Genomic DNA, 13,273 nt, shown 5'->3' on the forward strand with positions numbered 1-13,273 from the left:
TGGAAAAACAAAATCAACCTTGAAATTATAAAAACATGCATTTTTTTTCTTTTCAAATAATAAATACATAGACATTCTTCACATGTTTTCATATTTTTCATTCTTTTCCATAACATTGTATTAATTGAATTTGAAGAGTCTGATATTGCATAAATTATAAAGTGGCAAATAAACCTTTTCAAATTACCACATAGGTCAACAAATTTTAATTTGAAGAGTTTAGTTTGCTGCTACTATTGGAGATAAGCATTTCCAACAACCTCTTCAAAGGCTTTGGGACACTAAAATAGGTGAGCCACATTTAAAAAACTTTCTCCAATAGCCTTGTCAAACCCACTCACCAAATCTGGGACTCCTTCTTCACTCCTCAACGCATTTATTAAGCTTTGAAACAACAAAAGCTGTCTTAAAATGTTAAGAGCCTACATGAGGCTGAGTTAACAATAATGAATTATTATTTAAATATTAATTTGGTATTATTAAATCGAATTAAATATTAGTGTTTGATTAACAGAAAAAGAAAAGTCAAACACTGAATTAATTAAATTGAAGAGGTTGATGGGGGTACAAAATAGTAAAGTAGCAAACTTTACCCTTCAAATTACCACGTAGGTCAACAAGCCACAATTTGAAGAGTTTAGATTGAAGAGACTATTGGAGATGCTTAATTTATCCACATTAACATAATCATTAATGTGATTAGTTAATACATTACAAATAGGGTTTTATTCTTGTAACAAAGTGAGGCAAATTAGGTTTTTTGTTGTTGATGATATTCTTTAATATCAAATGGCACCGAAAACAGTACTGATCCTGCTATTTTTGTTTCGTCTTTTTTCCGCACTCTGTTAATTATCCAAATTATGAGTCCCGCCAACTTTGAAGGTTGTCTTTTATGTCAAAAATAATGCTGAGCATCTATTTCCTTCTCTTTTTGTCCGGACAGTGAGCATTCAGAACTCTGGCTTTATTCCTTGCATATGTATTTCGGAACATAATTGGTGTTGCTTTTCAATAATGAATTGCAATATTATGTGCAATATTATGTAAGGGACGTATAGCTGAAGCGATTAAGAACATTTACTCTTGCATTTGAGGTCTTACATTCGATTCCCCCCTCCCCTAAATATTGCTTGTGTTAAAATAAAAATTGCAATACTCTGATCACAGGAACATTCCACATGTGCATTCCATATAATACTTGGCATTCGGAGTCGACTATGCATGTAGATAGACTTGTTAATTTTGGAACATCCTATTGGCCAATAAGAATATTATTAAGTTAGCACACCAGTTGAAATAAGTTGAATTTTCCAAATAAACTTTTAGTGGTGGCTTAATTTCTTTGACTAAAATATTGAAACATTGAATTGGGAATTATATTTTTCCTTTTCACATGTACAACCACCGCTAAAAAAAAATTTAAAATTGTATAAATATGGGAGCTACTTTACACATATACCCTTCCCCTAACTGATAAATACCACCTCTGGTGCTCATACTTCCTCACACCAATATCAAACATTCTCCTAGCTTCCTCCACATCTCAATCTTTCTTTGATCAATTTCTAAGCTCTAAAATCATCACCATGGGTGTCTTCACATACTCAGACGAGTCCACCTCAGTCATCCCCCCACCAAGATTGTTCAAAGCCCTTGTTCTTGAAGCTGACACCCTCATCCCCAAGATTGCTCCCCAATCAGTGAAAACTGCTGAAATTGTTGAAGGAGATGGAGGTGTTGGAACCATCAAGAAGATTAGCTTCGGTGAAGGTTTGTTTCTTCCATTGCCTCTTCTAAGTCTAACTTGTTTGCTTGATTAATAACATAAATCTTGAAAGCAGTAATCTCTTAATTTCTAATTAAATCTTCATTTTACAGGAAGTCATTACAGCTATGTGAAGCACCGGATCGACGGGCTTGACAAAGATAACTTTGTGTACAACTACACTTTGGTTGAAGGAGATGCTCTTTCAGACAAGATTGAGAAAATCACTTATGAGATTAAGTTGGTGGCATCTGCTGATGGAGGTTCCATCATAAAGAGCACCAGCAACTACCATACCACAGGTGATGTTGAGATCAAGGAAGAGGATGTCAAGGCTGGGAAAGAGAAGGCAACTGGTCTGTTCAAGCTTATTGAGAACTACCTTGCGGCCAACCCAGATGCCTGCAACTAAAACCTTAAAATGAATATATACTGCAATGAGGGGCTTTCATTTTCCTTTTCTGTCATTGGTGTGGCTTTCATTTTCCTTTTCTTTTTCTGGTGTATGAAGCCAGAGCTGCTTTGGCTTGCACCTGAGGCTATGATGATTTGTAATGTTTGTATTTGATTTGATTCTCAATAAATGAAGCAAAAATCAATTACTAGTCTTTACAATACAATAATGTATAATCCCAACAATTGGATCTTTGATGAGGTAGAAGATTTATGATTGATGGGCTGATTTTGAAGCAGGGTAGCCTCTGTGTGATTAGACAGACCTCAAGTATACATGGTAAAAGTAACATTACACATATCATATTTAGTGATCGACACACCGTATTTACCGATCACATCTCTCATAAAGTGAGCTTCCTTTCAAAAGTAGAGGAAACAGAATGAGTTTCCACAGAACACAAAAGACTATGGGAAGTTTTTAGACTTTTAACAAACTTAAAAAACAAACATGGCCGAGAGCAACCTCTACAATTCCACAAGTAGAAAGATGGTGCCCAGCAGGGCTTTGAAACTGATCAGGATCATTATTATTAAAATGTTCCATGATACGAGGTGAATGATTGTCAATAGTTCCAGATGACCCGTGAGAGATTATTAAGTTGACTGGAATTCAGTTTTCATGGAAAATACCATTACTGCACCAGCAGTATCAAGATTGGACATAGGTGGATAATCAACAAAAACCATAAAAAGAGCATTCAAGTAGTGTTCAACAGTGATAGGAAGATGGAACTTAACAGCAAACAACGCAGACATAGAGACAGATATAACATATGAACATATTTAGATAAGATAGATAAATGAAAAGCAAAAGAGTTCTACGCCTAACAAAAGAAAGTGAAAAGATAAAAGTAGTTTTGTTACCCTTAAGAACTAGTGAGAATATTAGAAAAAAGAATCCAGTAGATTAAAACCAAACAACACACAGAGAATCAACATTACCGTGATTAGTTTGACAGTAAAAAACCCATCAAGTATCAAAATATACCAAAGTGGTACATAACCAGATCAGAAGAACAAAGCACAAGGATTTATATTTATGGTAATAACATGGTGGTCCAACATTGAGAATATATTTATATATAAAAAACCGAATGAGATACGAAAATAAAGACAGAGGAACATACCTGATTTTACCATTGCAAATAGACACAAAGGAAAGTATAAATCAATCAACAGACCAAATCCAAGAAATAAAAGGTGTCAGATGTCAGAACAAAGGAAAGCAGCCAGAAATTCCATCCAAAAGAAAGATTAATCAGTGAGAAGAGCATGCAAGAAACCATCTCTAGATTACAGACCCTTTGCTCGAAATCATGAGGAGAAAGACTAACACAAAAGCAAGTATGCCTAAGATAAAACAGATTACATAAAAGACTAGTAAGCCAAAAAACCACAACCATCCATTAATAACCGAAAACCAGAGCCAATTTAGGACTTGATGAAGCAAAAACCAAGATCCATTCCAAAATAAAGTTTGGACTAGATCTGGAAAAGTACAATTGTTTCCCCATCTACCAATACATAAAAGCCAGACAAACGAACTATTAATTGTATATCTAAGTAGGGTAGGTAACAGAGAAGGGCAAGAAGAACTAACAAAAAACCAACAATTGATAAGTACAATGTGGAATCATTTGAGAGAAAACCTAGTGCTTGAACTGAAATTAAATTTTATATTTCAAATTCAAATTCAAAAATATTATAAAAGAAAAACTCATGACTAAGTACATAAACTTCCTACTTCTTAGCCACTTGAGCTAAACTTGAGTTCATCGATACAAAGTCCAGTTGGAAATACTTTATAATCCCTTGAAATAAATAAACTGTAAGTAAATAGATAAAAACTTGAAAGAAAAACAAAATCAATGCCAAGTTTTGTTGCACAAATACTGGAGAGTTAGGTTGCAAGACTAAAGAAAGCATTCCAACTTTACAATAAACAGAGGTTACAGAATACATCTACGGAGCACAGAACATGTATAAACATGTAAAGAGGCTCACAGTAACTTTGATGAATTTTCAGAGAAGGTGTAATAGTATGTGTTTTATCATATGTTGATTTCTAGGGAATACCCAATCTGGTAGCTTGTTTAGCTACAATGAACTTATATTCATTACTTTCCTCTGATAGTCATTCAGGTTTGCTTTTCTGTTTTTCCTTTTTTCCTCGGCTCATTTTTCCTTGTCTTAATTAGGGTGCTCTGCAGCTCAGTGATACTCACCCATCTCTAAAAAATAGCTGAGGTCATGAGAGTGCTTGTTGATGAAGAGCATTTGGGTTGGAATAAAGCGTGGGACATTGCTTGCAACTGGCTTGCGAGCATATGCAGCAGATCCTGACCTTCAACAAGAATGGATGGTGGTACTCTCTAGGCTTGATATCTGCTTTGGAACCAAAAATATATTAAGCTTTTGGCTCTTCTTTTGTATTATTATTATTTAAATCTGTTGTATATATGCTCATGTTGTAGGTTAAGAAGGTTAACAAAATGAGGCTCGCTGAGTACATTGAAGCAATGAGTGGTGTGAAGGTTTGGTCACAAGTTCTTAGAACTTCTATCCTGTTCATCTTTTCTCTTTTGTCTTGAAGGTATGTCTAATAGATTACACTGACATTTATCACTTTCAACTGCAGGTTAGTTTAGATGCAATGTTTGATGTGCACACAAAGCGAATACACGAGTGCAAAAGGCAGCTGCTTAATATACTTGGCATTATCCATCGATATGACTGTATCGAGGTGAATCTGATTTTATATGGTGAAAAACTTTGCATTCCATATTTTTATAACTTATTAACAAAGAACTACCTTAAACCTTCTAAAGGGAGCTATCACCATCCTCCAGCATTGTGCATACTTAGTTCATCTTCTTGTCATGGTAATTTAAGAAGTTGGACAGTAATTTGTAGATTTTTCAATGAGATATGATGTGCAGTTGGAACTTTCTTTTCATGTTTTTTGTATTTTAGCCCTACACCCTAAAATAAAATGACAAAATTGTACATTTAAAGAGTATAGCCGCTAATATGTTCAAATATTTTAAACGTATAGCCGGTCGGCTATACTTTGTAAATACATTCAAATATTTTAAACGTATAGCCGCACGGCTATACTCTTTAAATATATTCGAACGAACAGGAAGCCTGCACTCGCAGAGGACGGAACTTGCACTCGCAGTCACTGCTTCGTCCTCTGGGTTCGGCACCGAAAAAGACCCAACCCGCCTAGCCGCCTAGCTCCCACCTAGCTACCGCCTAGCCGCCTAGCGACTGCCTAGCCGCCTAGAGCCCGCCTAGAAACCGCCTAGCCGCCTAGCCGCCTAGAGCCCGCCTAGAAACCGCCTAGCCGCCTAGCGCCCGCCTAGAAACCGCCTAGAGACCGCCTAGCAGCCTAGCGCCCGCCTAGCCGATTGACTGAAAGTTTGAAACCCGAAATTGAAAAAATTTAGCTGCAAATTGGAGCTTGAGACTGGGAAGCCGAAGCAGTGAAGCACAAGTCAGGTCCATAGAAGAAGGGATGACAACTCCTCCCAGAGTTTGCTTGGTTCTTTTCTCATTTCTGTCACACCTGCTCTTGAAAGAGCCACCGAGGAAAAATCCTTACTACTAAATAAGGGAAAATTGGATTCAAACAACATTTCCTGTTGGATCACTTCACAAATTTTTTTAAACATTAAATTACTGTTACCTTTTTGTATATAATCTGCAGATTCGAGACATAAATGGAGTATCAAGACAGGAGGTGGATGAAATTATCAATATGTTTGCTCGGCAAGTTTGTGTTTCATCATCTGACAATATTCAGAAAAGGTACTCCTTGAGTTTTCTTTTCTTTTTCTTTTTCCTCATGGAAATGTTTAATCATTTCAATAATGTCTGTCAATTTGTTGTGTTAAGTGAGTTTGATAAAACTCCTTTAATTATAAGTTATAACTTAATGAGAAATTGTTTATCTGCCCAATGCAAGTTATAGATATCAGCATATCCTTGAGCTTGTCAGGCACTAGTGAGCAGAAAATACAGGTTATGTATATTTGAATGTATGTTGAAATATACACTGATGATAGTGACAAGCTATGGGTATCAACGAGTTAGAGTGATGGATTTGTTTTTCAATTTACTTGGAAATAGTGACAGTTTTTAATTAATCGGTTTATCATGTCTGCTATTGTCCTTTGCTCCAAAGAAGCTGCAATTACATATTCCCCTTCAAGAAGTAAAATCGTTTTCTTTGTTCAATTGATTTGCCCAAGTAGTTCAACTTCATCAGAATTAGTTTGTTTGATTAACACATATCTTTTTTTCTTTTTTCCTGGGTACATGAAGCATATAATTTTCTATTGCGATGGTCGAAATGTGCCCAGAGTACTTCTTAGAGATGTCTCCACTGCAATTCAGTTGGGTCTTTCTCACAGCTATATGACCAATCCACCAAGTCCCAGTCTTGTTGAAAGTTCAGTATAAATCCTTTCAAGCAGCTATATACTGGGGACTTGTCAATACTACATGCACCATTTGGACCACATATTCCATATTTGTCACAGATATCAGTCGGTGCTATTAGATAAACAACCCAACCTTGGTTTCCATCACTCCCGATGTAGCTCAGCCCAAATCCATCTTGAGTCAAAGCCAGCCTGAAAAGAGTTGAGCTGTTGAGAAGCTTATAACCTTAATATACTTCATCATCATTATCCAACACAAAATCATATGTTGGATTTATATTATGCATCCCACTAAATTGGATTCCATTCCATGGTGCAGTCCGATATTTTATAACAGAACCCTCCCTCAGAATTAATTCATGGTATCCAAGTTGATATGCATAATGTCCTTGAGAAGGATCCTGGGGGCTTTTCCAGGGTGTAAGATGCCAATGAAAACCTGTGATTTTGTTCCCAACAAGCGTCATAGCTGGTATTATTGTATCACCTGGGTAATCAAAACTCTGCCATAAAATATTATCAGGGTCATTATGACCATTGCCATCTATCACAACAAGATTTCCGGAATCCAAAAGCTGTGCCACTGGATTCTGTGCAGAACTTGATGTGTTGGAAGACCAAACTGTAGTGTTCTTATGGTCGACAAGGACAAGAATTCCAGGGCTGCTCACCTTGAGTACACCTGATGAACCAGTGAGGGGTGTGTTTCTTTTAATCTGCACTATATATGGAGAGTCTGACTCTAATTAGAAGATAATTGTATTAATTTGGTAAAGCTTTGTCTGTAACTGTCTCTCACCTTAAAAAATCTCACAGTTAGCAGCATTGGCAATACTTGATTAGAAAGTAGAAACCCTACAGTATATAGTTAAGTTGAGTAGCTGGGAAGACAATTTAGTAAGCTTTCAATACTAAAGTTGAATAGTGGGGAGACAAATTACTAAAGTTTCAAGGACAGATAAATAGGATGAATTTCTCATAAGGGATCCCCTTTCACTGTAGCTTGGAGTAGAATTCGTATTGGCACAATATCAATTATCGATGTAAACACGTTACTGATGCATTATCGACAATATCAATGCACGTCATACCAAATTTAGATGCGTAATTGAATGCAAATAAACATCACTCTCTCCTGTGTGAAATGGAGAAAATTCTCTTCAATCAAAAGTGGGCTTACTCCAAATTTAGTTCAAGAACGATGGTGTCTCGCCTGACAATTGACAATTAGGAGTGTTTCTCTAGTAGAAAATCTAAATCATTTGTGGTCATCCACTCACTTGGTCAGTCTTCCAGAATCAAATACCAAATCAACTCAAAGGAAGCTGCAATTTTCTGAATTGTATACTTGTTTTAATTCTTCCTATTTTTTTCTCTCTTTCAGTTTTTTTTCTCCCTCAAGTTAATACTTAAGTGAGTTGACAAATGGGGGAAAAAAACGAGTAGAAGTGATGAACCCCACATTTGACTTTAATAGACAAATGCCCAAGAGAAGTACCAATAAGAGCATCTCCAATTGGGAGGTGCTATCCTATAATTTGACACAGTTTCATTTTTTTCAATTCTAACATCATGTCATCTATATAGCAATAGGCCATTGTAGTTAAATTTTCAAATAACCAAGTTGCTCTCTATATCCTATTGGAAACTGAAGGGGTAGATGACTAGAAAACAACTTAACATCTATTTGGTGCTGCTTCTTCCAAACATTAGAAAAACAGAGCTACACCCAGGAGGAGCCCAGGAGATGACACAATACTGCCTAATATAATTCTTACTTTCTTCACATTCATTGAGACTATAAAATATAAACCCAAGTGGCCTAACCCCAGGGGCGGAAATTGGGTTTTAGCAGGTTTAGCACTGATTGTTGTCTATAGTTGAAAGCATAAAAAAGTGAGAAGTTGGATATTGATAAAGAAAAAAAACCTTCTGTAATGTCTATCATCCATTGATCATAACAGACGAATTTTGAAAGAAGAGTTTGATAATTGTGTCCAAATCCAAAATTATAGAGTAACAACCTTTGGGTTTGATATGTTTTGACTTTACTTTTTGTACATGATCATGAAGAGATGGATAACTCCCAATTGACTGTTCCATATCCAAAGATGTTTCTTTTTTTCTCTTGTTTTCTTTAAAATTTGCATTAACAAAATGACTTTTGAGATTAAAAGTGCCTCCATACCTAGTTCTGATTCTGCCATTCTAAAATAAATATCTTGCCCATTTTCAGTGAAATTTCTTACATCAATCAGCTCACTAAACCACAGCAGGCACCCACTTCCTCCATCCCTGGTATCAAAGTTTGCAAAAGCTGTGCAGGAGCAGTTCTTCATGCACAACATCTCACATTCCTTGAGTTCCATACTTCTGTTAAACCCAGATTCATCATTTGCAGAAGATCCATCATTTGCAGTCCGTTTTGTTCACTCTTAAGGTTTGTTTCCCGTTTCAGCTTCAAGTCTTCAGCTTTCAGGTATATGCTAAATTGAAAGCAAATATAGAATATTTGGTTGCATTTGTATGTCACAGAGAGACTCATTGGCTACTGGTGAGAGGCTTAATGCTCTAGGAGAAGGGGTTCATATCTTTTTCAATTTATTTTTTGCAATTTTCAATTCAATGAAAAAGTAGCAGAAAGAGTTTGTTGGATTTGAGAAATAGGCTTTGCAATGCTTTTTAGGTACAGCTTCTGTGGGCTGCATCAGGAAAGTACAACTTCGATCTTCATGTTTTAGAGTCTAAAGCACAAGATGCTGAGGATAGACTCGAAACGGTTGCCTCTTAGGCTCAAAAGGTCATGCACTGATGTACTCAATCCATCTATGGTCTATAGCTATGAGTGTGTGGTGTTCATTTTGCCATTGGCTTCTTGCTCTTTGCTTTAAGATGGCTGACATTGTTACAGAACAATGGATTCAAATTCAGCAGCTTGAGCAGGCTCTTCATAGGTACCACATATGTCTTTCATGATTCAATTTCAAAGGATATGCTTTGCATGAAAATTCGATTATATATTACAGGTGGTTTAGACAGAGAAAGTGCAAAACCTAAAGAATGATCTAAAATGGTCTACTTCTCAGAAGATTTACAAACACATACGCTTATATAGATATCCAAAATTACAAATGAAAGGAGCTTTAACATCAAATTAATTATATATTATGACTCATAAAAACACCCACTTTTGCTTGCTTGGGTTGAGTATTGCATATAACTTTTGGTTCATTTCGGAGAAACATTTCCAATGTCTACTGCAAAGCATTTGAAACAGAGTAAATAAAGTCCAAGAAGCCAGTTCCCTTGAGAAGACCTTTACCAGTCAAGAGTTCAAAATCTAACAACAATAGGAACCCAATCACAGCTGCCTTCCCATTTATGATTTCGTTCCTCTTCGTGAAACCGAACGCCACATCTAGACCCTCATCAACCACCATTTTCACCTGAATTAACAATTTAGCACGTCACCATGAATCGAACAAATCATCGTTAGCAAATCACAGTTTGAGACATGCACCAAGGCAAGCCAAGTACATTTTTTCAATGTTTAGTTTCTTAAAGAACAAGAAAAGAAAAAGAAAAATACCTCATCCACATTGACATCAGTAGCTGTAAAACCCGGTTGAGCCTTGCCACTGAAGACAATTTCTGCAGCTGCATCAGATTGGAGTGAAGCAGTACCGAGGCTGATGTAAATGTTTTGATCATCAGTTTTGACAGGGTAGACGTAAAGCGTCCTCAAAGCGGGTGTGAGGACTCGGAGCACTGGGTTTTTGGGATACCACTCCTTAATGGATCCGTTGCGCAGATCAAATGTGCTATCAGTTGATGGGCAAACTATACACCCATCCTGCAATGCAACCAGTATCAATAAGTTACTAACAATTAGGATTAGGAACAAATTAATTAACTGAATGAAAAGTAATTAATTAATTGGCTTGCCTGGGTGAGCTTGGCGTTGAGAAGGCCTTCGCTATAAGCCCCTTCAGCAGGGGAGCGATTCTCAATAGCAAAGACCTGATCTTTATACCACAGCAAGAGTATGGCTTCCCCATCTTGAATTATGACGCGCCGCTCCCCGCTTGGCAGCGCGGCCAGCGGCACTACCGGCACCCAGTTCTCCTCGCCGCCGCCGCCAGACGCCGATGACGACCCGTCTGCCACCGACACCTCCATCGCTTGGCACCTCGTCGTCATTCTCCGACGAGGCACAGAGTGGTAATTTCGTGCATTAACACCGTGGTAAGAATTGTGCGGCAGTATCTGTTTCTGGGGGGTTAGTAGAGGGCGGGATGCAGCAGGTGTAGGATGAGTAGTAAGATGGTAATTTGGGGGCAATGCGGGGGCGAAGGGTGAAGTAGAGGCCATAGAAGAGTGTTTGGGTGGAGGATAGAGAAAAGAGTAGGGGAGGGGGAGGAGAGAAAGTGAAGGGTCCGTGTAGTGGATAAGGAGTAGGGATGCTTGCTGCTATTCACACAGTCGCTCAAAAGTCACTGTGATCAAAGTTGGCCACGTTGTCATTTGCATTACACGTGTGACATTAATAGTGGACTTAGGGGGAAAGGGTTATAAAGATGTGCCAATATTGTCAAATGATTTTCTTTTAGTTATAAAGATTGAATTCAATGAAATACACACTCATCATAGCTTAACACAAAGACAGCTTTGGTTTGAAATAAAAAAAGAAACAAAACAATTAACTATCAAGAAACTCAAATGATTTTCCTTCCCCACCCTTCCCTCCCCCTCCACTCCTTCTCCACCCTAACCCTTCCCCTCCCCTACACCCCTCCCCTTTCTCCCCTCCCCTCCTCCCCGTTCCTCACTTCTCTCCTGGGGTTGTTTGCATCCTCTTTATGAGTTGGGTGTTTGTTTGTAGTATAGTGACTCTAGTCTATACTTGTAGTTTCTACTTGTGAGAGTTTAAAAGTTGTAGTTGTATTTATAGTTTTAGGCATTGCGGTTCATGTCTGGCATGTTCAAACTTGCCGCTTTTATGCCGAAATTTCTTTGGCCTTATAAGGCTATTGGTGGAGATACGCTTCGTACGCTTGTTGTTGCCAGTATGTTTCTATGTATATGGATTAATCTTGTGCTAGGCACATATATAGAGGCCTGCTAACTAGGGCCATGGCCAAACCCAAATTTTGAAAATTTTTTAATACCTAAATAACCCAACGGATTTCAGACCCTTAAAAGAAGGGAAAAAAAAAAGGTAGCCCATGTACTCCAACTAGCCTTTTGTTTATTATTTTATTGAATTTTTGTGTCCATAATTTGTAGGGTTATTTACTTAAATGGTCCTCAAACTTATACCCGAGTTTCATTTTGGCCCCTCAACTAAATTATTCGTTCAAATGGTCTACCAACTCTTTATTGATGGGCGTATTGGTCCTACCGTTACATTTTCTTTTAAATTTAGTCATGGTCTACCAACTCTTGTAAATTTACACTTTAAATAATACTTTTGACGACTAAAAAATTAAAAATTAATACAAATTTTCTTTATTTTTAAAATTAATAAAACAACAAAAAGTAACCCCAAAAAACAAATTCCACCCACCCAACCCCACCCCCATCTCATCCTCTCCCACTCCAATCCTATTCCCCATCTCATCGTGGGTCTGCAATGGGATGTTGTTGCCATTGTTGCCAAGGTTTGCCCCTGACTTAATGGGGTGCACTGTTTTGAAACTATTGTTCCTTACTGAATCAAAACAATCTAAGGGCATGTTTACGTATCAGTAATGGAGAAAGTAAGGAATCAGAGAATTTAGGAATCGGGGAACTACTGAATCGGTATGGGAAGAATCATTCCCATTAAGCTGTTTACTAAACATATGGAATTAGCAAAGGAATGGAGTTGATTCCCATTGTTATTGTTTAATAACAATGATAATGTTAATAACACCTTTGTCAAGAGCCAATTTCAAACGAAAAAGACGAAAAAATAAACTCCAATAAATATATATCTTTCACCTACGTAACTAGTAAACAATCAAATAATAATGACATGCATAATCTTCATACTACCAAAAAAAGAGATATATAATCTCCACAAAAGTCTTTATATATGACCGTACTATATGTTTTGTGATGAATGTGAAGACAGAAGATAGAAGAAGAAGATAGATAGATAGAATGATTTACATAGCACAAGGCGTTGCTGCTGCTTATGGGAGGTTGTGTCTGCAACGATAACGTGAAAAAGAAGTTGGAGCGTCTTGAAACTTCTTGGCGTGAGTTTTTTCTTTTTTTTTATATATATATATATTTTTTTAGGGTTTGGGGTGTTTTGGAATTATGGTAAAGTAGTAAAGGTATTTTTGGAAGTTATTAAGAGAAAACAGGAATGAGAATCGTATCGACTACTCCCCCCTAGGTGATCTGATACCCAATTTTGAGGGGATGTGATTACGGATTTTGAGGTGGGGCCCACTTATTTTTTCATTCCTGATTGCAAGTAAACGCAAGGGAAGTCAGGAATGAAAATCATTCCCTTTCCTCCCATACCCATTACTGATACGTAAACATGCCCTAAGTCTCTCTCTGTATTTTCTTCTCCCCAACAACCCAAACCACCCCAACCTCAATCGCA

General features: G+C 37.2%; 2 protein-coding genes and 1 long non-coding RNA gene across 3 annotated transcripts; 2 read left to right on the forward strand and 1 right to left on the reverse strand.

Moving 5' to 3' along the window:
• The first annotated feature begins 1,489 nt into the window (after positions 1-1,489).
• LOC110750251 (major strawberry allergen Fra a 1.08) lies at positions 1,490-2,391 on the forward strand. The gene is made up of 2 exons (XM_021950551.2): positions 1,490-1,773; positions 1,882-2,391. The coding sequence occupies exons 1-2, from the start codon at positions 1,590-1,592 to the stop codon at positions 2,178-2,180; spliced, it is 483 nt and encodes a 160-aa protein (XP_021806243.1). The 5' UTR covers positions 1,490-1,589; the 3' UTR covers positions 2,181-2,391.
• Positions 2,392-5,540: 3,149 nt separating this feature from the next.
• LOC110750278 (uncharacterized) lies at positions 5,541-9,715 on the forward strand. Its single transcript, XR_002525706.2, has 3 exons — positions 5,541-6,037; positions 8,909-9,112; positions 9,359-9,715. It is a non-coding gene; the product is annotated as an uncharacterized LOC110750278 (long non-coding RNA).
• A 47-nt stretch (positions 9,716-9,762) lies between these two features.
• On the reverse strand, positions 9,763-11,133 carry LOC110750277 (Rieske (2Fe-2S) domain-containing protein). The gene is made up of 3 exons (XM_021950579.2): positions 10,618-11,133; positions 10,262-10,525; positions 9,763-10,118 (listed from the first exon to the last, which is right to left on the reverse strand). Exons 1-3 carry the CDS (start codon positions 11,041-11,043, stop codon positions 9,927-9,929), a joined length of 882 nt encoding a protein of 293 aa, XP_021806271.2. The 5' UTR covers positions 11,044-11,133; the 3' UTR covers positions 9,763-9,926.
• Positions 11,134-13,273: the final 2,140 nt, after the last annotated feature.

Source organism: Prunus avium, chromosome 1, assembly GCF_965620075.1.
Source record: "Prunus avium chromosome 1, drPruAviu1.hap1.1, whole genome shotgun sequence".
Lineage (NCBI taxonomy): Eukaryota > Viridiplantae > Streptophyta > Magnoliopsida > Rosales > Rosaceae > Prunus > Prunus avium.

Coding starts and splice junctions, on each gene's coding strand:
- LOC110750251 (XM_021950551.2), top strand. CDS start 1,590: ATGGGTGTCTTCACATACTCAGACGAGTCCACCTCAGTCATCCCCCCA. Junction 1,774..1,881: donor GAAGATTAGCTTCGGTGAAG/GTTTGTTTCTTC, acceptor TTCATTTTACAG/GAAGTCATTACAGCTATGTG.
- LOC110750277 (XM_021950579.2), bottom strand. CDS start 11,043: ATGGCCTCTACTTCACCCTTCGCCCCCGCATTGCCCCCAAATTACCAT. Junction 10,526..10,617: donor TCAACGCCAAGCTCACCCAG/GCAAGCCAATTA, acceptor GTTGCATTGCAG/GATGGGTGTATAGTTTGCCC. Junction 10,119..10,261: donor CTGATGTCAATGTGGATGAG/GTATTTTTCTTT, acceptor TTGTTAATTCAG/GTGAAAATGGTGGTTGATGA.